General features: G+C 33.3%; 1 protein-coding gene across 1 annotated transcript in view; it reads right to left on the reverse strand.

Moving 5' to 3' along the window:
* The window catches only part of LOC111049748 (mitoguardin), a 244,274-nt gene that overhangs the window by 203,478 nt on the left and 14,047 nt on the right, over positions 1–26,749 (reverse strand). The window contains exon 3 of the mRNA XM_039424068.1: positions 17,376–17,573. Within this exon, the coding sequence (XP_039280002.1) occupies positions 17,376–17,573 (198 nt within the window). The remainder of the gene's footprint in view (positions 1–17,375; positions 17,574–26,749) is intronic.

Here is a 26,749-nt window from a genome sequence, read left to right on the forward strand (position 1 = left end):
CTCAATACGGCACCAATAAAACATTCAAGACGGGAAAACTACATCTTCGTTTTAGAGCAATAAAGTACAAAACGCGGAATGCCATTACTTTGGATGGTAGTTCGGTAGCAGCGCCAAAGGATAATATGAACACTGTAAAGGTCACAAGGTTATTCTCAGGCATTTTTTCTTCGGAGGAAGAAATTTATAATCCGCCAGAGTAACAGGCTCGAATTAGAAGACAGAGAGGGAGAAAAATAGTGCAGAGAGATTGAGAGTGTTGGATCGTTAGTTCTACGAAAAATTCGGAACGGCAAAAAACGTCGCGTTTCGCGTCGGTGGCTCCATGTTTTATTGTCGTCCGGAAATTGTGATTGTATATATATACAGCGTTGCGTTAAATGTGGCCGTACACACAGAGCGATTTTCACGCCCAACAACCAGCTTCTATAATATTTCCACATTTAAATTATCGGTCTGTGTAAGCGCAAACTCCCTCTGCTAGTAAGCCGGAAAGTATAAATCTCACACCTCTAGGAATATTCCAAAAAAAACCTGCAAACCAGCACAATTCCAAACCCAAATTAGTCTCCCCTTTTTCTGTAGAGGCATTTCCTCCTCTAATTAATTTCAGACTCATTTGCATCCATGTTTCTGTATTGAGAATATTGTTTGAATGCTAAACAGATTAAAATTAACTAGCTTGATAAAACCCAATGTAGCTGCTCGATAATGTTCACATACCAGCAAGAAACAATTCTGACCCACTAATGTGAGTGTAAGTTTTCAAGTTTTCACTTGAGTCTTCTTCAAATTTCAATCAATTTTATTCAACAGTGAGAAAAAGATGGATCGATAACAGAATATTCTCGAAAAGTGGATAGCTTTCCAAAATTTAGTTAGCTATGTAGGTAATAACATTGGATAACCTCTGGAATAAAATTTTCTTTGTATAACCTACATAGCGTCTGGATTGTTTATTCTAAATAATTAAGGTTAAAAGCAGTTTTGGCTGAATGTCTGTTGTTTTCTGGATTGTATCTAATGCCTATGATTAAATAAATAATAATAAATAATTGAACGAGCGTTAGCTAGTTCTCACTTTTGACTTACTAAAGGCCAAAGTCGTTGTCCGTCTGTTTGAAATGAAAAAAAATCTGTATTAGACGGAGTAAGGACTTTCAAGTCCTCCTTGTATGTGTAAGTCCTTTAAGTACTTGTAAGTCTTCGTAAATCCTGTTTGTATGTTTTTCAATACAAAACTTGTATGTTCTTTAGAAAGAATTGATCAATTAGCTTCAAATGTTGAACATCTTCGAACCTTTTTACAGGACAAGTTCGATAACAAAATTGACTTACTCTTCGTCCTTTTTCAGGATATAAAAATTACATTGAAAGTGCATAAGAAAAAATCTGGTGTGGCGCATTCAAACAACTTTCCTTGCCGTTATGAAAATTGATTACCTGACGCTAGTGTTCCCGTGCATCTGAAGTATACTAATTCAAAGATCTGAGCCAGCTGGTGTCAGGACAATAACGCTGGAGACAAACGATGTCTGCTATCTCTTCATAGAGAATGATTTCATAGAATCAACTGTTGCCAACACTTTGCAATTGAAATAATCACATTTTATCGAATTTCGAGCTTATTTTCAATTTCAGGTGAAAATATTACTGAACATTAATTGTAAAGATTTTTATGCTGAATCTTTTCCACTCGGAATTTTTGGTTCAAATTGTATCTGAAGCCTGATAATTGAGAATCTAAAATCAAATTTTGCATAGATGGGGCGAAGCTCCTGATTTTTTTTTACAGATATGGGACTTGTGGCAGTTGATAGAGCTTATCAATAACTATTTCAGGTATGAATTTGATCAAAATCGTTGGAGCCGTTTTTGTGGAAATCGCGAAAAAGCCTGTTTTTGACAACATTTTCGCCATTTTAGCCGCCATCTTGAATTGCATTTGATCGAAATTGTTCGGGTCGGATCCTTATATTGCAAGGACCTTACTTTCCAAATTTCAAGTCATTCCGTCAATTGGGAGATGAGATATCGTGTAAACAGACGCACATACACTCATATACACACACACACATAAAGACCAATAACCAAAAACCACTCTTGCTCATGCTCATCAAAAATATAGTTTGAGCATTTGCTCAAAAGTAAAAGCTTCAAAAAAGGTGAGTCTAGTCTAGAGCAGCTTATCACCTTTTGCTCATAGTAAAATGGCTCAACTAATCCGTATGAGGAAGAAGAAACTATACCAGATACGATCACAACCAATAGTTGAGAAATATAAAACTCTTAATAGATTAAACCATGATATATATCACCATTATCCCTACAAAAGAATAAATACAAAAGATCTGTTATGAATATAGCCATCACAAAATAGGAAATAGGCATTTAAGAAGATGAGAGTGTAGACGATTATAAGAAGGCTATTGATATTATAAGAATATGCTGAAGATTATTATAGAGATGACATTTTTTCACGCTATTATTTCAAAATTCTAAACTCAACTAACCTAAAACTCTATTCATTAATAGAAAACAGAACAGACGACGCAAACACAAGCGGTGCACCCTACTTGCATATTTAGCGTTTCCGTGAGCTATAAAAACAAACTAAGGCTACAAAAGCGAATCAGCTGATGAAAAATCTCTAAAATACGTGAGCATTTGCTCCAGAGTTCAGGAGCATAAGGTAAGAGTATAAGGTAAAGCTTATTCATATAAAAATGAGCAAATGCTTTTGCTTCTACCTTTTGCTCATGAGCTAAGCCTTATGCTCCATGCTCTTGCTCATGAGCATTTGCTCTGGTTTTATTCATATTGGCCATTATTTCAGCTGGTTTATGCAACATAATTTACAACTTTTACAAACTGATACGGATTGAGATATCAATGTGCGGGTTTCGTCATTTATTTTCCCTTGGAACTCTGCATCGAAATCATATATCACATGACCACCTTCTCATTTCAAAAAATGAATTTGGATTCATATGTGGCTAAAAGATGTTGAAGCAACAGAGTAATTTTTATTTCAAATAGAATCCCTAATGAAACCTACTGTCAAATTATTCTTGTTAGAGAAATATTTAGCTGTTTCCATGATTTTCATCAACTCTGTATAATTAAAAGCAACGGGTTTCAAAGTTTACAATACAACAGTTCTTGGGCAACTTCTCCAACCCAGGGAATCATTAGTAAATATATGATTTGTTGAACAAGCTTTGCAAGTTGCTACTTTCAACTACTCGAGTCGTTGTTCGTTTGTGAGTTTACATTTATTTTCGACGATGATTGATTTCATCAATCAATTTCAAATTTTCATCACATATCGTATTCTTTGAACCATTATTGAGTTTGTTGCCAACGAAATTGACCCACTCCTTCGTCCTTTTTGAGGATAACATTGAAAGTACATAAAACTTTATAATCACTAATCAGCTGCCAGCTAAATTGATTGAATACAATGATTCATGAAATTGATGAATTAATGCAACATTAACTATTTTTCTTGACTTTCTACTGCTTTCAATAGATCAACTATGGCATTTTCAGTGAATTCTAGCCTGGGGGCTCACTAACAGAATAGATCTCTGTAAAAGAGTAAATTTTTCTTCACATTTCTCATTAACACCAGTCTTTCCCCTTCAGTTCTTGAGTTCTGTAGTTGATTATAAATTCCTCTATCTATCATCTTCAAACAAGCTCATATTCAGAACACCCATACAAAATCGATACAGTTGTTTCCACTGAATTTGTGTTTTTATCGATAGTTGATGGAAGTTATATGAACATGCAAATTAGAATTGCAAATGCAGTTCAATCTGCATGAGAGATGAAATGGAAATTTGCAGAACATCAATACGTCAACATCACAGTCAGTAGAATGAAAACTATAAAAGAGGAGGAGGAGGAATTTGTCTTCGTCAATACTCAACAACAATACCAGCTATCGAGACTTTCTCAACCAAGAAGTCTGCATAACATTACATCATTGAACTATGCAGATGTAGTCCTGTTTCTCGTATTTTAAAATAGAATTCAGAAAAAAGGAAAAGAGAATAAGGATGCTAAGGAAAAGAGAAGAAGGATATTAAAGAACATCAAAATGGTTGATCTTGTAGATGTAGATTGTAGAAAAAGAAGGAATCAACAAAAACATTGCCTGTCTTTATTGACAAAATGACCGTCTTTTCCATTTGCTAGCGTTTGTAGGATCATTCTGATCTCTATCTCCAAGTACAACAATCCCATTTTCTGTACACCTACTTGAGCTAACCTTTATCCTTTCTCTCGTCTGTGACAGTGAAATCTATTTAACGTTTCTTTCGTTTTTCTCTCAGTGACAGATGAAAGAGGGGTTCGCCAGCTGACATAGTAAATTTAATCTGCACTGGAGCTCGCCTGAGATATTCTTCTTATTTTTTGTCTCATTTTTCTTCTTGTTTAATCAGTCAACGACCTCACTCTTCAGTGGTCAGGTCAAATCAATATTCGCATTCCGTTGATGCTTCAACAAACTGTAAATTTTTGACAATTGAAACCGACAGTTAATTTTGGGTTATTATGATCTATAAGTACGTAGATTACTAATACAATTAATGGGAAAATAGTTTGATTTGGAAATTCTACTTTTTTGGAGAGTCCGATCTCACGAAGTGCTAAATTATAGTCTGATAATGCTGGGCTTTGATGGATCAATCGTGAATCAGTTGATCACACTTAATTGACATAGGACTAATCTCAGATTTAGATTGATATCGGTTCGCCGGTTACTGCAACCAGGCATTACAATATAATATCATGCTATAACATTGTATTCCACCTTTACCAGTTAACCGACAGTGAGGTTCCAACATGTTCAATAGAGCGTTACAGATGCAGCGGCTTTTCCTTCATCCCGACAATAAAAACGAGAATTTTTTCCTGTGTTACCAGGAAAACTATTGAGCTGGGAGAAAGTCTATCCGTAATTTGATTATAGATGGTCGTCTCCGGTATAGGGTTTTCTGTGATTCTCAATAATTATTCTATGATAGGATAGATAATACAATGAGTATAACAGAAATCCTCACATGTTTTCAATAATTTTGATTAATTATTATTAGAAGAGGTCCAGTATGCATTCGTTGTGGTTAATTGGACCTACACTAGGTATTATTCCTCCTCCCGATAGTACAAACGCACTTATGACGTTCTATAGAAAATAGTATGTAGCAACACTCATTTTTCAATTGGCCATATTTCAAGGATAATCTAACTGACTCTATCCATTAAATACATCATGAAATTGAAAAATATACATGTACAAAACTGTGCATTAAGTACAGATATCTATTCATTTCATTAGTGAGTTGAATTATCATCAAAGCAAGAAACAAGGAAGTAATAGAACTTTTCAATTTTCTTTGCAATCGATTCAATTGACTTAACGGTAGGCCTATACCAGAACTTTGATATTGAAATTATTAAATTTCCATTACGATGTCATACTAATTCAATCGACTTTAAATACAAGAAGGTTACCAATCGTAAATGAATTTAGCTCGATTTTTTTCCATCAATGAGTTTGTATCAAAGAAAGGACCTAAAGACTAATAATGTAATGTAGCAACTCTTGATTCTCATTGCAATAATTCCAAACTAATTCAATTGACTTGAAGAACTTTGAAATGAAAAAAGGTTACAAAGCTTATAAATGTGAATTATTACTAGATTTATTATCATTTCATCAATGAGTTGAATTATAAAAGCAAAAAACAAGAAAGTAACAATTTAAAGAGCAACTCTTCATTTTCATTGCAGTAATGACAGATTGAAACTTCAATTAGTTCTTCAATTAGAATCACAGTAATAATTAAATTTAAGAACTTTGAACTGGAAACAGTTACCAAGCTTAAAGATATGAATTGAAATCGATTTCAAAGCAAAGCGAACTGGATGAGGCGAGTGCAGAAAGTGAGCGTACACCATGGGGCACATTAATTCCAGTTCTACAGAACTCTGCAGCAAACGGTATCAGACCGTTATCGCGGCTCGATCCGAGCATAACAATGAAATATCGTGAAAAAAACGAGTGAAAGAGCGAAATGGAGTGCGAATCAGATAAAAGAGGATGGATACTGGGAGTGAGAATCAGATAAAAGTTTATGGGTAGCATCAACGATCGATCCGCCCAAGTTCAGCTATGGTGATTCACTTTTAATATGTCAGCATTGCTTGTAAATAACATCAATGCTTTCAATTCAATCAATGCTGACAGTTTTAAGTGAATTCGTCTATTTCAAACAATAAAGTGGAGAAGTAACCCGTTGGAGCTGAGCTCACAAAATTTTCGCGATTCCACTAGAATACAGCGAGATGATTGCCATCTATAAAAATATAACAACGTGTAAACAACTCTGATAACAGAGCTCGGTCTCAGTAAAGAGCTTTCTCAATTGTTCGACATCAAAATGGGGTTTCAAAGTGATACTTCTATTATTAGAAGTGGTATCAAGAAGGAGGGTAATACTGTATATCTAACAGAAAAATGAGTCAATTCTTATCTAAAAAAGAACAGATTCAGACTCAATAGTCAATACACACATAATATTATTGTTCATTTTGATATTTACTGATATTATAGTCTTACATAAATATTTTATTGATTGATTCTTCATACCTTGTGTTTTGTGTACGTTATTCTTTCTTTTTTTGGTTTATAATGGGAATGAATAGAAAGCGTATTTTCAGAAGAAGAATCTCAGTTTTCTAGACAGCTTCAAAGAATCTTTTACCTACCAGAAAACATACGCTACTAGCTTGAAATTCTCAATTGAAGCATCTTCAGTGTTTAAATCACAAGCAGTGAGTATAAAATGTAATAGAATGTATTATATTCTAAATAAAAAAGAATGTAATAATAATGTATGTGTATACATTCTACACTCACTGACCACAAGGTAAGCAATGAAAGATCAGCGATTTCAACGTCATGATAAGAGCCAATAACAGTTGCGTTAAAGTAAACTCAGCCTATCACAAAAGATAACTAATGAAAAAGCACAGATTTTCGTAATTATGGCAGCCAATAGGATTTGAATAACAAAAAATCGAGATAACCAATGAAAGAGCAGTGATTTAGTTGTGATGAGGAGAGCAAATAGGAGTTAACGGAAAATTCAGCCTATCACAAGCTAGCCAATAAAAGAGAAGCCATTTCGTCGTTATAACGTTAGTCAATAGAAATTGTGTAACAGAAACAATTGAACATATTTTTTGTATGAATTTGAGCAATTGACGGACATAAAGTGTCAGTCAGTAGTCATATAATAGCTAGCACAACAAGAAAGCTAATCATGACTTTGTTATGTGCAGCTGCTTTAAATGTGTCAAGAAACTTTAGGGGTACCAGTGCTCCCAGTGAAACTGCGAGGTTTTTTGGTTCTAGAGGCTTTTCTGTAGCCTTGTGTGTTTCCTCTATCTAATTCTGCCTTCATTTTTTGCAGCGAATCATCAGTTTTTTATAGGATTTTTTACGTTTTGCGGTTATAATACAATAAAGATGCCATATCTTGATATCTACCACCTAGCTAAATAACTATGATATTATTGTATAATAACGGTGGCATCATTCATTATTCATCATAAGTATTCTATTCAAGGACGAACGCATCTAAAAGGATGTGTTTGAAGGTCATTTACATGTAATTATCTCAAGGTAAGTTGCAGATACATAATGCAATTTAGTAGCCTACGAACTGAGTGAATAGTAAATAGACGACCAGAGATGCAGCGCAGCTTAATTACCATCCTCATAACAACGTTCACTTGTAGTTGATATAAGCAAAAATTAGTGCAGATAGTTTATTCATTGTGAATTGATTATATTTCTTTAGCAACATTTTTATATTGCACTCGAATTTAAATATGAATTTTATTCATATATTTTCTTCACAGGAAGGAGCTTGGAGCTTCACGCTTCACGAGATCCATAGATAAGACAAAAATGATATATTGTTAGACGGCCAGCCATTTTATCATTATGAACTGTAATCAGTGGGAAATTTTACTGCACAATAATTTTGAATTTTCTTATAAGAGTTATTAATTTTCTATGAGTCAAACGCATGCAATATTTTTAGATTAATTTGAAATTTTAAGATTCTGAAGTAGCTAGTCACGTTCCATAGGTCAAACAGACGCATTTTATTTTGATCTAACATCAATCTACAATGACCTCTCTCTAAGGCTTGTTACACACACATAGAATTTCAGGGTTTTTGGGAATATATTGGGACGGCAAAAAATTGAACGTTCAAAAATCGATATGTGTGTATCTAGCATGAAGGGATATATATAGTAGATTAGTGAAACAGAAAATTATTATCTTCAGATTTATTTCCTAATTTTAGGGTATAATAGACCCACGTTCTCCTCTGTACGGTTGGATACTGCGAGATTTACGAGTGGTTTACACATTTCTTGTGGGGTCGTTTGTGTGAAAGCACTAATGGAGTTGCGACAGCTCATCAATCACATGGCTGCAAGTAGCCACATTGCTTTTGCGGCATGTTTTTCAGAATTCATTATTAAAACATAAATAATTTCTACAATCTTCATAGAATTCAACTAGTGCTTTCTACAACGATGTACACGACCATCAATCAATTAATGTCTCAACTACGAAAGGGCTATATTAATTTTATGGTATCATATTATAATGTTGGTTCAGTGTTGTCATATTTATGCTATGGACTTCTTTCAAATATTTAATGAATTTTAGAATTCATTATCATAAGGATATTTTTTATACATCGTTACACAAATAACCTTCTAAGGAGTTTTATTATGGATATGGAGTAAATGAATTAACCAATCTGTTGTTATCTTAGTGATTATTGGATCCAGCAAGAATAGAATGAAACAAGATAGGATTTTATAGAGATTTATTTCACAATAAAATGAAACATAGAAGAAAACAGGAGTTGAAATAAAATTTCATGAAGATTATGAATATACTAATATAATTTGAATTTTATTCATTATTGAACAATAATTGTTTGACTACTCAAAACTTTACGGACAATTCAATTATTTTCTGTTTTTTATTTTCTAGAGTAACATACCTAATATCATCATTCTTTCAAGTATAACTTTTTCATAACTGATAGGACAGCATTTTTGGCATAATCTGAGTATGTTTTACAATAAATTAAAATTATTAAACCGTTGAAAGCGGCTTACCAAGTTCAGTGCTTGTTGAAAATCAGTCATGAATGATTTTGTGCATGACAGCAAGGAGAATCATTGAATCGATTCGACCATCCATCTTGGGCTTGAGATACTGAGGAGGTAGTGCTCACTGCTCAGTGCACACGTTGATAGATGGTTGCAAACAGGAGTACCGAACGAAAATCCGAATAAAAAAGCAACAAATCTCACCAAATTGTCTAGAACGTCTGAAAGATAGATGGTCCGGTTGAAGAAAAAGCTTCAACCATTAATGAACGTGAACCTACTTTTCTGGATAGTTTAACAACGAATTTTCAGCCAATTAAAGAACTGACAAATTATTTACCTCCTTTACTCAATTCCAATTGAAAACCTACTTATTTAATCCGAAAGTTTGATCTATGTTCATTTATTAATAAAGTACTCCATGTTTGCATTTTATTCTATTCGATTCATGACTATTGTCCGCGGCATCTCAGAAGTTGAAAATCGGCCTTGTAAATTAGCCTCGCACACTACTTCGAATCGCATCGCATAACGGTGACGATTCTAACCATTTAACCATAGCTTAAAAATTCTCCCGCTCCCATCGCCATCATGTGATTCGCAGTAAAGCATTTTTTTCTATCCTATTCTATCTTTGAAGGCATTGAAAAGGATTTCAATGCTAATTGACGAAGTCATCAACTTAAACACACCCACACACACACACACACACACACACACACACACACACACCACACACACACACACACACACACACACACACACACCTATATGGACTAGATAAGGCCGCTAACCAAGATAGATAAGGAGCTATCAATAGAGGATAGACTGATGCAGAAACAGCCGTGAGTTCTAATCCCGTCAAGTACATGGATTACAATGAATTTCATCAGATTACCTTTAATGTAATTATTTTTTCCTCCACCTACTGTCTAAAGTACTTACTTTACTCCCTGAAACATAATACTAAAGTGTCACTTTTTCGCTCTCGGTACTAAAAAGTAGAAAAACTCCCTAGGGAGTAAAAGTGACTCCATTTAAATAACATGGGAAGCATCTCTATTTTAAAAATTTACATTGTAATAGGTTAGAAGGTCTAAGCTTTGATGAGGAAACATAATAGAGGTGTCTGTCATTGAGTCAACTGAATTCAATACTTCAACCAGAAATTTGATCAACTCATGAAATATATTAAGTTCATATGATATTGCATACGGTACTTAATATTCGTAGACGATAATAATTAATACATATTTTGTTCTATTCAAAATATCAGCCAACAAATATTTTTCATCTGTGATTCAAATCTGAAACGCGCCAACTGGAGTCAGCCATTTTAGATGGTTGACCATCTGATAATTGTTACAACTTCTGCCGATAGATAGCGCAATCAGCAGTGCCAACCAAGCGACCGGCTTTTAGGTTTTAGATTTTAGCTTATAATTGCTTTAATAACTACTGTTAGAGAAAATATTATTATAATATTATCATGAATTAAGTGACTATCATAATCATAAAATGAAAACTAACCTTATTTTTTATTTTTACTAGAGTTTTAGCAAGAATAGCCTAACATCTGGGAACCTGTTCAGAATTTGAACAGCCCTCTATACGCATTGTTGTCGAAGTGTTGCCAATTGTTGCAACAGTTTAGTAGACATTTGCAGTGAGTTATTTTGTAATTTCTGTGAGTTTCTATTCAAAAATATTACAAAATGTCGAGTGATAGTGATAGTGATAATTATTATTCATCAACTCCGCCAAACATTAAAACTGAAGCTGAAAATGTGACTTCAAATTTGCTGCCCGAAAAGTCGAAGCATTTATACAATAAGCGTTATGGTTTATTCATGGATTGGTGTGATAAGAACAAAATTGAAAACATTTCAGAAAATGTATTGTTGGTTTATCTATCGCAAGAGTCAACAAAATGTAAGCCAAGTTATCTATGGTCCATCTATTCTATGTTGAAAGCAACGATTCAGGTGAAACAAGATATAGATATCAGTGGCTATACTAAAGTGCGGGCGTTTTTGAAAAAGGCAAATGTGGGTTATCGTCCTAAGAAATCTAAAACTTTTTCGAAAGAGGAGGTGAAGAACTTCTTGTTAAATGCACCAGATGAGAAGTACTTGGCGAAGAAGGTAGCCTTGATTTTCGGTATTAGTGGTGCTTGCCGAACGGCTGAACTATGTAATCTTACAGTAAATGACGTTGAAGACAAAGATTCCATCCTAATTGTAAATGTGAGTGATTCAAAAACAAATAAGGGACGTGTATTCACAATTGTAAATGCATCTGAAGATATTGACTTCTTACATTTTTGTCGAAAGTATTTTAATTTACGGCCAAAATCAACAAATTCTCCTCGACTATTTCTTTGTTACAGAAATGGAAGATGCTACAACCAAGTAATGGGAAAAAATTCCTTAGGTAAAATACCAATGGAAATAGCAAAGTTTCTCAACCTCCCCGACCCAAATCTATTTACAGGGCATGCACTCAGGAGAACTTCAGCTACTCTTCTTATAAATGCTGGAGGGACCATGACTCAGCTGAAAAGACATGGTGGGTGGAAGAGCAGCACAGTAGCCGAAGGCTACATTGAGGAATCGATGGGTAATAAAATAGCAACAGCACATGCTATTTTAAACCAGAATAGTAACCGAAATATTAATTTGGATCATACTGCAAATAGACCTATGCCAGTATTATCCAGCAACGAAGAACTTCCTTCGCCAACAGTGGTGGCAAGGCAGCCACAATCCAGTTCAGCCGCAATGTCATCAGCACCAAACACAATTTTTCAAAATTGCCACCAATGTACAATTAATGTCAACAACTATTACAGTAGCAATTAGGATAGAATTAAGTTTTAGTGTGAAAGTGAAAAACAGTGTAAAAGTGGAAAACAGTGTGAAAGTGAAAAACAGTGTCTAAAAGTGAAAAACAGAGTGAAATTAAAAACAATGTGCTTGGAAGTGTGCGTTTTGATTTCGGAAAAATCTCGTTCTTTTTAGCATTGTTTTTTTCAAATAATATTGTGAATCTATAGACTGCACACCCTTTCACCACTGGACCATTCTTTTCTAATGTCAAGCATATATAAATTGGAGAAGATTAAATGCCCAAGAAAAATGTTAGAACACAATTTGTTGAAGCGAAGGATCATATTATGAAAGGTATTTTTTGTAGTACGTTTTGCAATGTAGGTGGAGGAAAAATGTTATGTGCATCACGTGACTAAAGTGCTTTTTCTCCCTCAGGGAAATTGTTGCCCTCGGCAGGCCTCGGGCAACAACAGTTTCCCTCAGGGAGAAAAAGTTACACTTTAGTCCCTAGATGCACAAATAACTATTTCGCCCCACTTGGATGTAATGAGCTGGTTTACGTGCGTCATATGGAGGCCGAAAGTGATTGTTTTCTGACCAGGCCGGTAAAATTTTTACGGCCCTAGGGCTGTAAAATAACCTTGAAGTCAGCTGATTCTGATTTGATGTGAACGTGTTTACAAAATAGTTTATGAAACGGAATCAGTTTATGCTTCTAGAATTGAATAAAGTATTTTTCAATAAGATACTATCATTTTATTTGGATGAATGAAATACAAATAAGATATTATAAACTATTCAAATTAAATTTTCAGAGTATAATAGAATCTAACCTCAAACCTCATAGTACTGCGTTTATCACGAGACCTGGTGGATAATTTTGGAACTAATTGGGCAATATCCATGGTGCTGAACGTTTTCACAAAAAATAGTTTATGAAACGGAATCAGTTTATGCTTCTAGAATATTGAATAAAGTATTCTGCAATAATATACTATAATTTTATTTGGATGAATAAAATACAGATAAGATATATATTATAAACTATTCAAATTCGATTTTCAGAGTAGGATAGAACTTCTAACCTGAACTTCCAAAGTTGACAACAAGCATTGTTGACGTTGACATTCAGATTGGCCAAATTTCAAGTGTGCTAAAACAGCTGATCAAAAAACTTCATTATTTGTGTTTATTATTCAAGAATCAAAACATTTATAATAATATCATCTTATTGTCATTTGGAAGAATAAAAAGTATAAACTCAACCTCTTACATAATTGAACATAATCTTTTAGGTTATTTAGATTACCTCAGATTTGCTAGAGCTATGACCTTCCTGTTTTGCTATCGGAAGTGCCTAATAAACAATTATTCTCATATTTATATTGTTTATTTTTTTGTGTGGCGAAAAATAACGTTCTCACCATGGGCAAAAATGTTTTTCCGGCTCTCAATCTTTTCTAGTCCTCGGCCTATGGCCTCGGACTTGAAAACTGATTTCGAGCCGGAAAAGCCTCATTTTCGGCCCTAGGTGCGAAATATACTATTATCAGATTTGATTATTTTAGGTTTGTATAAATAAGTCAATCTTTTCATTACGTATAAATATTGAGATGTGAGTAATAATGTGATGTAAGTAAATTTCATTGATTATTTCAATAAAGCCTTCAAACAGTGTCATGTTTAACCTCGGTTCAAGTACAAATTGACTCAATTTTAGTTTCATAAGTTCTTGTTAGATATGAAAGTTTCATAAATTGATAAGAGAGAATAAATACTGACAGTATTTTTGTTACATTTGTAGGTTGTTTGTGGAGAGATGCTACAGTATCTATTCGAGTGTGACTGTGACTGAGGTAACAGTTTGCTGGTTCCAACTGAACAGTTAGGACTTCTAACTGGAAGAAAAGTTTCCTTTTTATTGAGCGACAGAAGAGAAAATTCCATTACAAGTTCGATAAATTGTTACCAAGCACACTAAGCTAACTTCAAGCCAACTTTTATTGTGGAAAAAGTCTCCTGTCGTTCAGTAAATAAAATGCCAGTAACTACCTTTGGCAGGGTAAATGCCTACACACCTACTTCTATTGAAACTAAAGATTGGGTTGTTTGTTTCCCATGAGACCACTTTAGAAACTTTCTACACATTACACTAGAAAGAATGACAGTTTTTATGGAAATAATTTTTTCAATTGAAAGTGGAATATCAAACCATATTTACTCTGGCTCGATAGTTCATTCATCTATTTATTCAATTTTACAGCAAGCACTTATCATTAAAAGGATTGAATAACAATAATTGAATAATTGCCTTTATTGAGGGCGGAGCGGAAAATCAAGCGATCCATTTACTATTCCAATTTTAGACTTACCAATAGCAGTTCAAAAAAAGGTTGAGTAATTTTACTGCTCATCGCGAGTTTTTTTATGTGTTAATAATTTCAAATCGATGAGTAATAACAATAATTATTGCATTTATTAATAACAAGATATAGCTGTGGAGATAACAGTAGGTATCAGGGCTACTGAAACTAAACTAAACTTAATCACTAAAACTAAACTTCAGATTCATACCTAATAAATGAATTGAATTGAAAGAGTTCCCAGTTTGAACTGTGAGACAACTTTACGTGAAAAACTTAATTCTAGCCGTTCATAAGTATAAAAATCTCTTTGAAAATAACATTCCGTCGTATAATTTCCGTTCATTATCTCATTACCGCATTCCTAGAACAAATTTAACAGTATTCCGCAGACAGTTCATATACATGAGTAATAAATTGATAAATAATTAATTAGCCAGAAAATTTTGCCAGACCAATTAATTTCAGATGGATTTAATAAATCAGCCATTAAGAATATAGAGAGATGGATCAGAAGTAACAATGTTTTTCGCCTCATGTACAGTTAGAATCTACTTTATTAAAAAAAACTTTTTTCTTTGATATTATTTTCACTTAGTTACATTTTTTCAGATATTATATTACTACAATTATTATTGATTAACTTATTTATTATTACTACCATTTAAATAAAATGTTTAATCATCTTTTATGTTTATGTTAAATTAAATTACATCTTTTGGTACCCGTTGCTAGCACACAAACTTAGGTTTTGCTGGCAACGCTAATTAAATTTGAAGTTTGAATTTTATTTTTATTCTGTATAAGTATGAAGTATTTGTTTTATTTATTATTGTTATCTTTATAATTGGCAAATAAATAATTTGATTTGAATAACTAAAAGTGTTATTTTCAAAACACGTCCATTTGTCCATTTAAATAAAATCTCACCTGGCCATCAGCTACGTACCCCTAGCTTCACTCTACATGCGTGCTTCTGTCATAAATGTTACCACACTCCCACTCAACGTACCTCTCCGTTATGCAAAAGTCTGTAAATAGTCTGCCCCTTCAGCACATGGGTGGCTACAGTCTGTTCTTTACCGCATTAGTTCGCAAACCACTCACAACACAATCTGTCCCTTCACCGAACAGGGTCACAAACCGATGGTCTCATTATCGGTCCGATAGTACGCCAATAGTCTGTATACAATCCGTCCCTTTAGCGCATTTGCTCACAACTCACTTATCGGTCTCATAGTAAGCCAATAGTCTTGTCTACAGTCTGTCCCTTTAGCGCATTGGATCGCAAGCCACTATTATCGGCCTCATAATACGCCAATAGTCTGTATACAGTCTGTACCTTTAGCGCATATCAGGTCACCAGTTACTTCTAGCGCATATGTGGTATTAGGTCGCAAGTCACATTACATTAATTCAGAGCCAATAAACGGAATGCGCCAGGCCAGATAACCAAATCCCAGTCACTGATGCTTATTGCATTTCTATTTCAAACAGAGAAGAAACCCTCTCTCTTGTGCTGGAACCTGTAACAGCGCACCAACCTGTAATAGCGCAATCCAGTGCAGTGCTTTGCACTCATTCACACTGCGACACACTACAAGCACCCACATTACCATAACGTCCAATTGATATCTAGTTACTAATTTAAAAGAGATGCACGACTGCATCCCTTACTCTTTACTCTCTGTCAATTAAATTTGAATGACTCGAAATTTACTGCTGAACTTATTTGAATACAGTCGTATTTATTTTCCTACCTCAACTTTACACTTGGTGAGTTGAATTTTTCAGCACCAACTTTTTCAATACCAACTAGGAAAAGAGAGCTGACTTTTCTCTACTCATCTCTATTTTACAATTCAATTCTGGCACTGCTAACTTCTAAACTAATCGAATCATTACAAGTACTTTATACGTTGGCTCATTTATACTACTGCTACACTTCGAACTGTGTCGTACCGGTTAGAGAGAAATTTCACTCACGTTACCTATACATTTTGTCAATAGAATCATATTTTTAATGATTATAAATATTGTTCAGGTGTGATAGTTGTATGTTTATCTATTGATTGTTAAGCAAATCAGCATAGCATTTGATAGATGAATTATTAAGATTAGACTTCTACACCTTTTTGGAGTAAGTTTGAGTTTCTTTTCAAGTTTTAAAATTTTCAATTATTAAAACAGTATTTTTCAGTTATCAGTGATGATTTAGTGAAGTATTCTTATTTAATTTGGAATTCCTAGTTTATAAATATTTTGGACTCAAAATTGTACAAAAATCATAAAGTATAAACATATTGTACAATTTCTATCTAAATTTGGGAAAGGAACCGTTTTGGGCTTTAAGCCTGTTGTTCCTTTCCCAATCATTCATAGTTGAGAGTTATATTGTATAAATCAATGAATAAATGAATAAATAAATATCCAGATTTCTGTACTTGACAAACAGCAGTAAGTACACCAATTCACTCCACAGAGTACCAGAGCGATGATAGTTCAATTCCGCCAACGCCTTAGAAAGTTTAATCCTGTTTTTGCAAACCCTCATTCTATCCATGTTGCTACACATATTTGCAGAGTAAACCTTCATTTTTTATTTTAATCCTTCGTGAGAATAATAGAAGTTTCATAATTTCGCGCTTGAACGGATAGTGCGCAGCAACGTCTCAAAGGGACCTTTGCGTATGAAGACACACCCATTAGTTAGTATAGGACACATTCACACTAATTCTGAACGATAGCAACATTTCAATTCAATTTATTTAATCATTGATACACACAAGATACAATAAAAATACAAATGAATACATGCAAAATAATAACAACACTCATAATAAAAACAAATCAATGAATTGATTTCATTGATAATAATAATAATTGATAATTTATAATAAACTATAAATTAGAATTATAAATTAGGTGTGAACACGTGCATTGATTAGAATGCGACACATACCCATGACTCCGAACTGCTGCGGCGTGACGGGCTGCGTGCAGGCAGCGTTGTCGGCGTCCCCCCCGCCATGTGACGCGGCGGACAGCGTGACGGAGCCAGCCGTTGACGTCCGGTCGGAGAAGCCGGACAGCAGCGAGCCCTGCCGTCGAAGGCTGCGCAGCCCTGGGCTCGCGATGCGTCGGTAGCTGCTGCCTCCGTCTATCCACACACAATACATCCATCAATTAATTATAAATTAGCTGGATAATGAATCATTTAAATGGATTAATTGATGAATAGGTTGTAATCACGAGCAAAACTTTTCCCATCACATAAAACATTCTATAAAAAATGCAAAATACGAATTGAACATTAGCCTAACTTATTTATTTATTTTATATGTATAGAAAATACTTTTATAGTATGTTGTGCTTGTATGAATAAATTAATAGAGAATGAATAAAATCTTCTCAATACTCTTCAATATATCAAACATACAAATTCATTGATTAATTCATATTTAGAAACTATGTATCTCGGTATTTGATAATTATTGTAGAATTGTAAAAATCTCTGTATGCCTTTGAATTAATGAACGAAACATTCAGGAGGGGAGAGTTATGAGCATCAATCAATCATCATCATCATCATCATTAAAGTGTAATATTTATTCTAATACTATTTTCATCACATTTGATGGGATTCAATTTGCTTTGTCAGAATAACTCTAATTCAAATTAGGAAATAAGTTAGTTCTGTGGTCGCGCTGATAAGCTATCGCTATCACTTAGATAAGTTGAGATTCATTCGCCTGATATTCATGGAAGGATTGCGTATTGGATGGGTGACCACAATTAGAGCCGACTCCTCTAAATATCATTTATTTATTTTTAAAATCACTTCCCTGTAGTTCGGAACTCACCTAAAGATGTTTGTCCTCATCAGTCTCATTTTACCTATGCACAAGCCTTGAAATTACTGTGAGTATCACCCTAAAAAATATCCAAATAATTTATTTTTCGTTGGATATTTCTTTCATTAGGAATATAACGTTATACAACAACTGTACCATCATTACATCAAGCTTACAGAGATTCAAATTCAAATTGGTTTATTTTTCCTCAGATAATTCATACATTAAAAATACAACGTTTCACAACTGCGAAATATTTTAGGCTTACTGAAACGATAACTACATACAACTTAACGAAGTTCATGTGGAAGATTTTCTTTTAGATTTTAAAAGGTTAACTCCCAACAAAGGTTGAATCTATAACGGTTGAATATATAAAGATATATAGGGATATAAGGTATAAGAATATATATAAGAATATATAAGAAAACCTTATATAAGGTATATAAGGAATATATAAAGGTTGAATCATAACATGCTTGAATAATAGTACTACAGGAAATGGACAAGAGGCTTTTACCCAAATCAGTTCCTCTACCAATTCTGCTAAGGATAAAATAAATAAATACAAACTCAATGTTATGTGTAATGAAGCAAGCCAAATTACTACTGTAAGAACGATTTATAACTAGTGGAATGGAATTTGTACCATACATGCGAAGCTTCTTACTGTGATATATGACGTATGAGAGGTTACGTATTCCCAAGTAAAGCATTTGCTTCCCTGTTCCAAACAAAGGCCTAATGGGGAAAGACTGGAAAATGACTTCGGGGCACTAATCTGTAGGGTCTGAGAGGCAATTACACTTTTCATCAAGGGGCTAAATCTCCAGAATCCCATTTCCTGCTTTAAAGTAGAAAGAGATCCTGCACACTGACCAGAGATAGGCCCACTAGGTGTAACTAAGTAGTGCCCTTGCAAGGGTAGGCTGAGCTCAACTCTCAAGAAAAATACAGTCTGCTATCGATGTACTATGTTTTACAAATTTATGGCGATCTCTACAAACTATGATAAATAACTATAAAAATGTTAGTTCCATCATCTCTCTCCAAACGATCAAAATAGTTGCAATATTTTCATAGGATTTGCTCATTTTCATTTGTACAAATGATGGCATTGATTTATTTGCTAGATTATAATGGAACAAATTGTAAACTTATAACTCTCTCCTGAATTTTCATGAATATTGCAGATTGCAGCCCAACCAAGGTTCTTTTTTACTTTTAGCATAGCGAACGGTATTGAGAAGATAAGAAACTGCTTGTCACAAAATTGATAGAGGAAAATGTTGAATAGGATAACAGGCAGTCTTCACAAGAAAATACATGAATAGGAGTTAAATAGATGTAAAGAAATTGGGGCAAAGAGCTCTAATAATATTGATTAGGGAAGTTTACTAAGGAACCAAAACTTCGAAAACAATGTGAGCTCTCAGTTAGTTTGACTAGAGGAATGCCTTTACCCTCGGGTGTCGTAGCCATGAATCATATTTCTTGTCATGGAACTCTGCTCCTTCCATGTTATTTTGAAGTTTACCATATAGTCCAGAGATTTTTTATTTGACCTAGGAGTTTAATACCAACTTTTAGTAAAATTGATTTAAACTAAACATTTAGAATTAGTGTTTTAGTTACATTTAATACTAGAGACCCCCTGGGTTGAAGAACTCGCTCATGAACTGCTGTATTGAACTCACTGAGATCCGCAACTTGTATCTATACAGAGTTGGTGAGAATTATAATGTTTATATAATATTTTTACAAGTATGATAACCTATTACAGTAGTAGATTCCATGGGGATACTATTCCAATTGAAAAAAAAACTTCTGTCGCTTCAAAACTTTTTTCCGCCATCTTGGATCAGACAAGGAAAATTACTGTCGAAATCCGCACATAGATATCTCAAACTGTTTCAATGATCTCAAAATTTGAAGAAACAAATAAATAATACAAAAATGAAATGAATGAGTACATATACAATGAATAATAAAATGTTAATAGTAGTTTCTACTCACAAATTTAAAGCTGCGTTTACAACAAAGTTATTAACAAAATGTTAATAACTTAATCCTCATAGATTCTATTAGATTGAACATAACTTACCATACACAATATGAACATATGTGTTTGTCAAGTTCCGTTCAATCTAATAGAATCTATAAGGATTAAGTTATTAACATTTTGTTAATAACTTTTGTGTAAATCCAGCTGAACACTTTGAACAAAAAAAAATATCAGGCAGACTAATTATAGCATACTAGACACCAGGCAGACAGGCGTTGAAGGAAGCGAGTTAATATAACATATAAATAAATTAATGTTGTGTATTATTGAGCTGAAATCATGTGTCGACAGATAGAAACAGACAGAAAACGACTTTGGCCTTCAGTAAGTCAAAAGTGAATACTCGCTAACGCTTATTCAATAAATATTAATTTTGTTAATATCCAACACAAACATGATAACTGATTGTATTATGATTTGCAATATGCATACATTTTGTAAATTCTAACACTAAGTAGTTCAACCTAGTTTAGGTTTGAAAGGAATTCTTGTACACTATAAAAAGCTCTATCAACTAAATATTTTTTAATTTGTTTTTTGAAAATCTTCAAATCATCATTACTTTTCAAGATTTGAGGTAGCTTGTTATAAAATTTCCTACCAATATAATCTGGTTTTTGTTCAAATAACCTACTATTGTGACCCATTATATGATAATCTGCTCTGTTTCGCGTATTATACTCATGAACATCTGAATTCTGGATCACACCACTCGTTTTCACATGCATTACAACTTCATATACATACAAAGATGGCACAGTTAATAGACCAAGCTTTTTAAATAAAGGCCTACAAGAGTCTAACCTATTCACTTTCTCTATACATCTGAGTGCCTTCTTTTGAATCTTAAACACCCTGTCCATATTTTGTTGAGATGAATTACCCCATACTAAAATAGCATACCTAATATGAGATAGTATAAGTCCATGGTAAGCAGTTAACAGTAGTTTTTTATCATTCAGCCTAGCAAGCTGCCGCAGGACAAATACCCCAGATGATATCTTATTACATATCCTCTCAATGTAAGGATGCCATGTTAATTTCCTGTCCAATAAAATTCCCAAGAATGCTACTTTCTCTTCTTGGTCTAATTCATTTTCCTCTACAAACACATTTATTTCTCTATCCTCTACTGAATTATATTTACTTTTGAATTGTAGGAATTGACATTTCTTACTATTTATTGTTAATTGCCTTTGCTTCAAGAATTGGACAATTGACTGTACTCCAGTAAAAGCATTTATTTCTAGACTATCTAATAAATAATTGTTAAAGATAAGCGATGTGTCATCAGCAAACAACAGAGCTCTGTGATCTTTTAACTCTTTTGGTAATTGGTTCACATACAACAGAAACAGTAAGGGACCCAGAATTGAGCCTTGAGGTACTCCAGCCTGGACCTCCAGTTTTTGAGATTTAATTTTTACTATTTCATTCCCATCCACCTTGGTAAGCTCAACACACTGGTTTCTACCTATGAGATATGATTCAAACCATTTTAGTTCTATACCATTCACACCTACAGTTTTTAGTATTTCCAATAATATTCTATGGTTCACACAATCAAAAGCTTTGGATAAATCAAGAAATATTGCGGCTGCCTTCTCACCTGAATCTATTATATCTATTAGTCTTTCAACAAGGGATACTATTGCAGTCTTAGTAGATTTCCCTTTCTGGAACCCATGCTGTTCATCACATATGAAATTAATTTCTTCCAGGTGCATCAATAGCCTATTTAAAACTACTCTTTCAAAAATTTTACTTATTACATTTAGAATACTAATGGGTCTATAATTTTCAACTCTTTCAGAATCACCGCTCTTGAAAATTGGCAAAATTTTTCCTTGTTTCAGATCATCAGGGAAAATACCCTGCTCTAGTGAAGTATTAAGGAGATGCAATAAAGGGTCCAGTAATTCATTTTCACATTCTTTTAAAATTTTGCTTGAGACCCCATCCAATCCTACTGTTTTTTTGTTATTCAAATTTTTTATTATTCTTGACAACTCATCTCTTGATAATGGATGAAATTTAAATACCTTTTCAATTGGCTCAGCATTTAATGTAGTTGTATTACAAGTATTAGTGTTCAGTGACTTTTGGAGATTATATGCAACCTGTTGATAATACTTATTGAAAAAGTTACAAATGTCTATACTATCATCCATATAATTTCCATGTTCATCGATTATCCTAGGGACATTAGTAACTGTATCTTTTTGAGCTGCTCTCCTATTTCTATTAATTACCTCCCAAACAGCAGAGTTAAAATTGGTACTAGTTGTTAATATTTCAGCTGTTTTCTTACACTTAGCTTTCCTCACTTCTTTTGCATAGTTTTTCTTTAGACATTTGTATTTGACTTCACTCGGAACATCCCTCACTAATTTAAATTCCTCATAAGCTTCCCTAACAATATTTCTTTGAGTAAGAATATCTTCAGTTATCCATTCATCTACTTTGTTTAATTTACTTTTTACTTTGACTTTTTTTATTGGACAGCATACACTAATGTGAAATCTTAGAGTATCAATGAATTGCTTATATTTGTAATTTAGGTTACAACTGTTATAAACACTACTCCAATTTTCTTGAAGCAGTTCCTGCTTCAAACAATTTATATTTCCTAGCTCATATTGCTGAATTTCTTTCACAAAAGTTTTTTTTCTGCTTGGATTCTGGCCCTGCAACTTAACATCTAAAATTTGATAGTTATGATCTGATAGATCTGAGCTACCTAACCTGACATTACAACCTTCTATATTTGTGAGGATATTATCAATAATTGTCTGTGAAGTTCGAGTTACTCTTGTATATTCGTGGACCTTAATTTCTAAATTATTCATATTAATAATATCTCTAATATCCTCTGTCATTTTATCCTGCCTGGCAAAATCGGTATTGAAATCTCCTACTACTATAACATTTGTGAAACGAGCGGTTGTAATTTCCAAAAGTGTGTGGAGCAGCTCACAAAATTTTTGCCAGTCTCCATTTGGTGACCTATAGATACCTAACACTGCTACCTCAAATCGATCATCAATTTTTAACCTTAGTCCCGTCACCTCTAAATCCATCTCAACAGAAAATCTCTTAACAAAATCCAGTTCATAAGTTTGGGTATGTTTAGCATTGCTAGTGAATATACATACACCACCACTTCTATGAGCTATTCTACAAAATTCTGATCTCAGTGAATAGCCTGGAATCCTAACTTGATTTATTTCCTTTATTTTTAAGCCATGCTCTGTGAAAATAACAATGTCAGGATCCTCCTGTTTAAGAAATACTTCTAATCTGTCAATTTTGTTGCGAAGATACTGAATATTTTGATGATAAATACTAAAAACCTTACCATCTTGTGCTACTCTATCTCTAGCATTTGTAGCTATTTCCCTTTCCCTGTTTTGAGCCAATTTACTAAAAAATCGTTATTTGTTTTTTTGACTGTTTTTAAACCAGAGGATTGCAAACGGCTTTCAATCAGCTCTGCCAATCTATTACAAAATATTACTTTGCCAGATCGATTTAGATGCAACCCATGATTAGTGAAGTTATGTCTTTTCAGCCTTTCATTTAGAAAACAAATCCCCAGTTGTTTAGAATTCTTATTTTTTAGGCTGTTGATTGTATTATGGATTGATTTGTTTGTCGAATTGATTGCTTCATTTAACTCTGGCCTATCAAACCTATTAGGAATAGTACTTATTATTAAGTTTGTTTTTTTGCTGAGTGGCACAATTTCCTTGATTTTTTCTGTTACTTGAGGAAGATGATTCAAGTTAGGTTCATTTATATTATTTGAGCCACCCAGTACAATTAGATAGTCATTTTCATCAAAGTCTTTAGTTTGTTCCCTAGCTGACTCTACAACTGCATTAATTGATGCACTTGGCTTGAAAAAACATTGGACATCAAATTTATTTTTCAATCTTTTATCAAGGAGATCACTGCAATCACGTCCATGACTGGACGTCAGTAGCAGAACTCTCCCTTTCCTATCTTTATTTCCCTCAGCTATATTTTTGGTTGCTGTCTTCAAAACCTCACTGTACGTTTTATTTTGACCATTTTCAGAGCATTTCCCATCATTTAGGTTAGATTCTATTTTTTTGCATTTGGACGGAGGTTCTATCATACATTTAGTATTATCAAATTTAGATTTTAGTTTCTTTATTTCCTCCGACATTAGACTACATTGATTTTTTAGATTTAGTATTTCTTTTTTATGGTCTTCATCTTGTAATTTTATAATCAGTTCCAAAGATTTAATTTCTTCTACCATCCCTAACCTTTCTTCCTCAGACGTTTTTAGAGTTACTTCTAATTGGTTTTTTAAATTAGTGTGGCTACTTTGTAGTTGAGCAACTTTTTCGGCTAAAGTAGTTTGAGGAACTGGGGTTTTTGGTTTTGGCGTTTTTGAATTTTGGTTTTGGGAACGCGTAAGTACTCCCGCAATGTTTACATTTCTATTAATAACCTTCGGTGTTCTATTTGAGCTCATCTTCCTATCTAAGAAATTATATTACTTGCAATAATAATAATTGATTTATAAATGATAGGATTTTAATTAGGTTATAATTTTAGTCAAGTAAACTATCTATGTTTATTTTTAAATCTCGAAAACCTAACCTCAAAATAACCTCTAAACGATGTTTGGCTTATAAAATAGAATTAAGAATTAAGATCTAAAACAAAATTATAAAACGTGATCAAGAAACAATTAATAATGAAATTAATACAAAATTTGTACTTATCCGTGACTATTTATAACACAAAATCTTCCAAAACCCAGGAGTGAAATTATGTATGACTTTCATTCACAAAACCTCAAGGTCATCCTCCACAATCGGACTGGTGGTGAAAACATGTGAGGCCGTCGGCATGCATGTTACAGCTGATGCGATCAACGCCTGTCACCGGCTGCCAGTGAGGGGACCACACAAAGCGACGCCACCCATCATTGCCAAATTTGTGAGGCGTACTGACACGCATGCAATATTACAGGGTCGGAAAGTGGTAAAGGGTCTTTCTACAAGACATATTGGACTGCAAGGTGAGCAACAACAAATTTATATAAATCTATCATTAACTGCTCAACGTAGAAAGCTCTTTGCTGAAGCTAGGAATCTTCAGAGACAATTTCAATACAAGTATGTTTGGGTGGATAAGTCCGGTTCAATAAAAATCAGAGTAGTACCTGATGGACGTATTTTTTCTATTAATTTAGAAGAGGACCTCAAAGCTGTACCTATCACTGCTCAATGCTAGATTACTCTTACTGTGGTTGTTTCTCTCAAAATTTTGTTCACTTAATTTCTTACTTCATACTGATAAATGTTTGTTATTTTTTGCTCTTCTCTCTCTTTCTCAAACCATTTCATTAGTGACGGTTACTTTTATTTCAATTGTTTATTTACTGTTAAAGCTTAAAATACAGTGTGAGGTTACTTTTATTATTCAATCTTACTCATTTTAGAGTGATCTTATTTTAGATTAATTTATGAAGTTCTCATTTATTGTTTATTATAGTGAACTTTATGATATGTTGGATGTGCTGTCGAAAATTTTTGGAATCTCAATTTTTCTCACGGAATTTCATTATTCATTTTTTATTCTGAATTACTTTTTATAGCTATATCTAGGTTTGTTTTTTTCACATTGAGCTATGTATTTATTGTATTGAGCTATGATTTGTTTTGTTTCATATTTTATATAGAGGGATGTGATTAATGAGTTGGGTTAAATGTTTTCTCACTCAAGTGGAATCTCATTATATTGTTATATTATTATCTCTATCAGTACTCTTTTTTTTCTCAATACAATAAAGGATGCATAGAAAACATATTCTTGCTGAATGAGGTATCATAATGAACTTTATAATCCACCGGATGTGTTATCGGAAATGTGTAGATTCTTAATTCTTTTCACGTTTCTTTTCCTTCGCTTTTTATTTGATTAAATTTCATTATTTATTTTTTAAAATTACTTTATATAGTTTTATCAATATTATGTTTTTTTTCTACATAATCAGCTTTGATCATTTTGTACCGTGCCAGATTTTATTTATAGGGATGTGATTAATGAGTTGTGTTTTTTCTCTCTCGAGTCAAATCTATCTACATTGTTATGTGGATTATTACACTTTTTTTCAATACGAATAAGGATGTATAGAAAACATATTTTTGCTAAATGAGATTTTATATACTATGCTTATATGAGTATATTTCACTTTCTGAATAATCAACTCTCGAATACTTTTCTGTTTGATATTCCTTCTATCTTATGAGTTAGTCGTACAAAATTGTTATAGAACTGTACCGTATTCCGATATTCTTATCGGCAGATAAGCTGCCGGTTGGATTGGAAGTAAATCTTTCGTTTTCTGTGAATAGATAGAATCATGTTTATCAA

This window comes from Nilaparvata lugens, chromosome 3 (assembly GCF_014356525.2).
Source record: "Nilaparvata lugens isolate BPH chromosome 3, ASM1435652v1, whole genome shotgun sequence".
Taxonomy (NCBI): domain Eukaryota; kingdom Metazoa; phylum Arthropoda; class Insecta; order Hemiptera; family Delphacidae; genus Nilaparvata; species Nilaparvata lugens.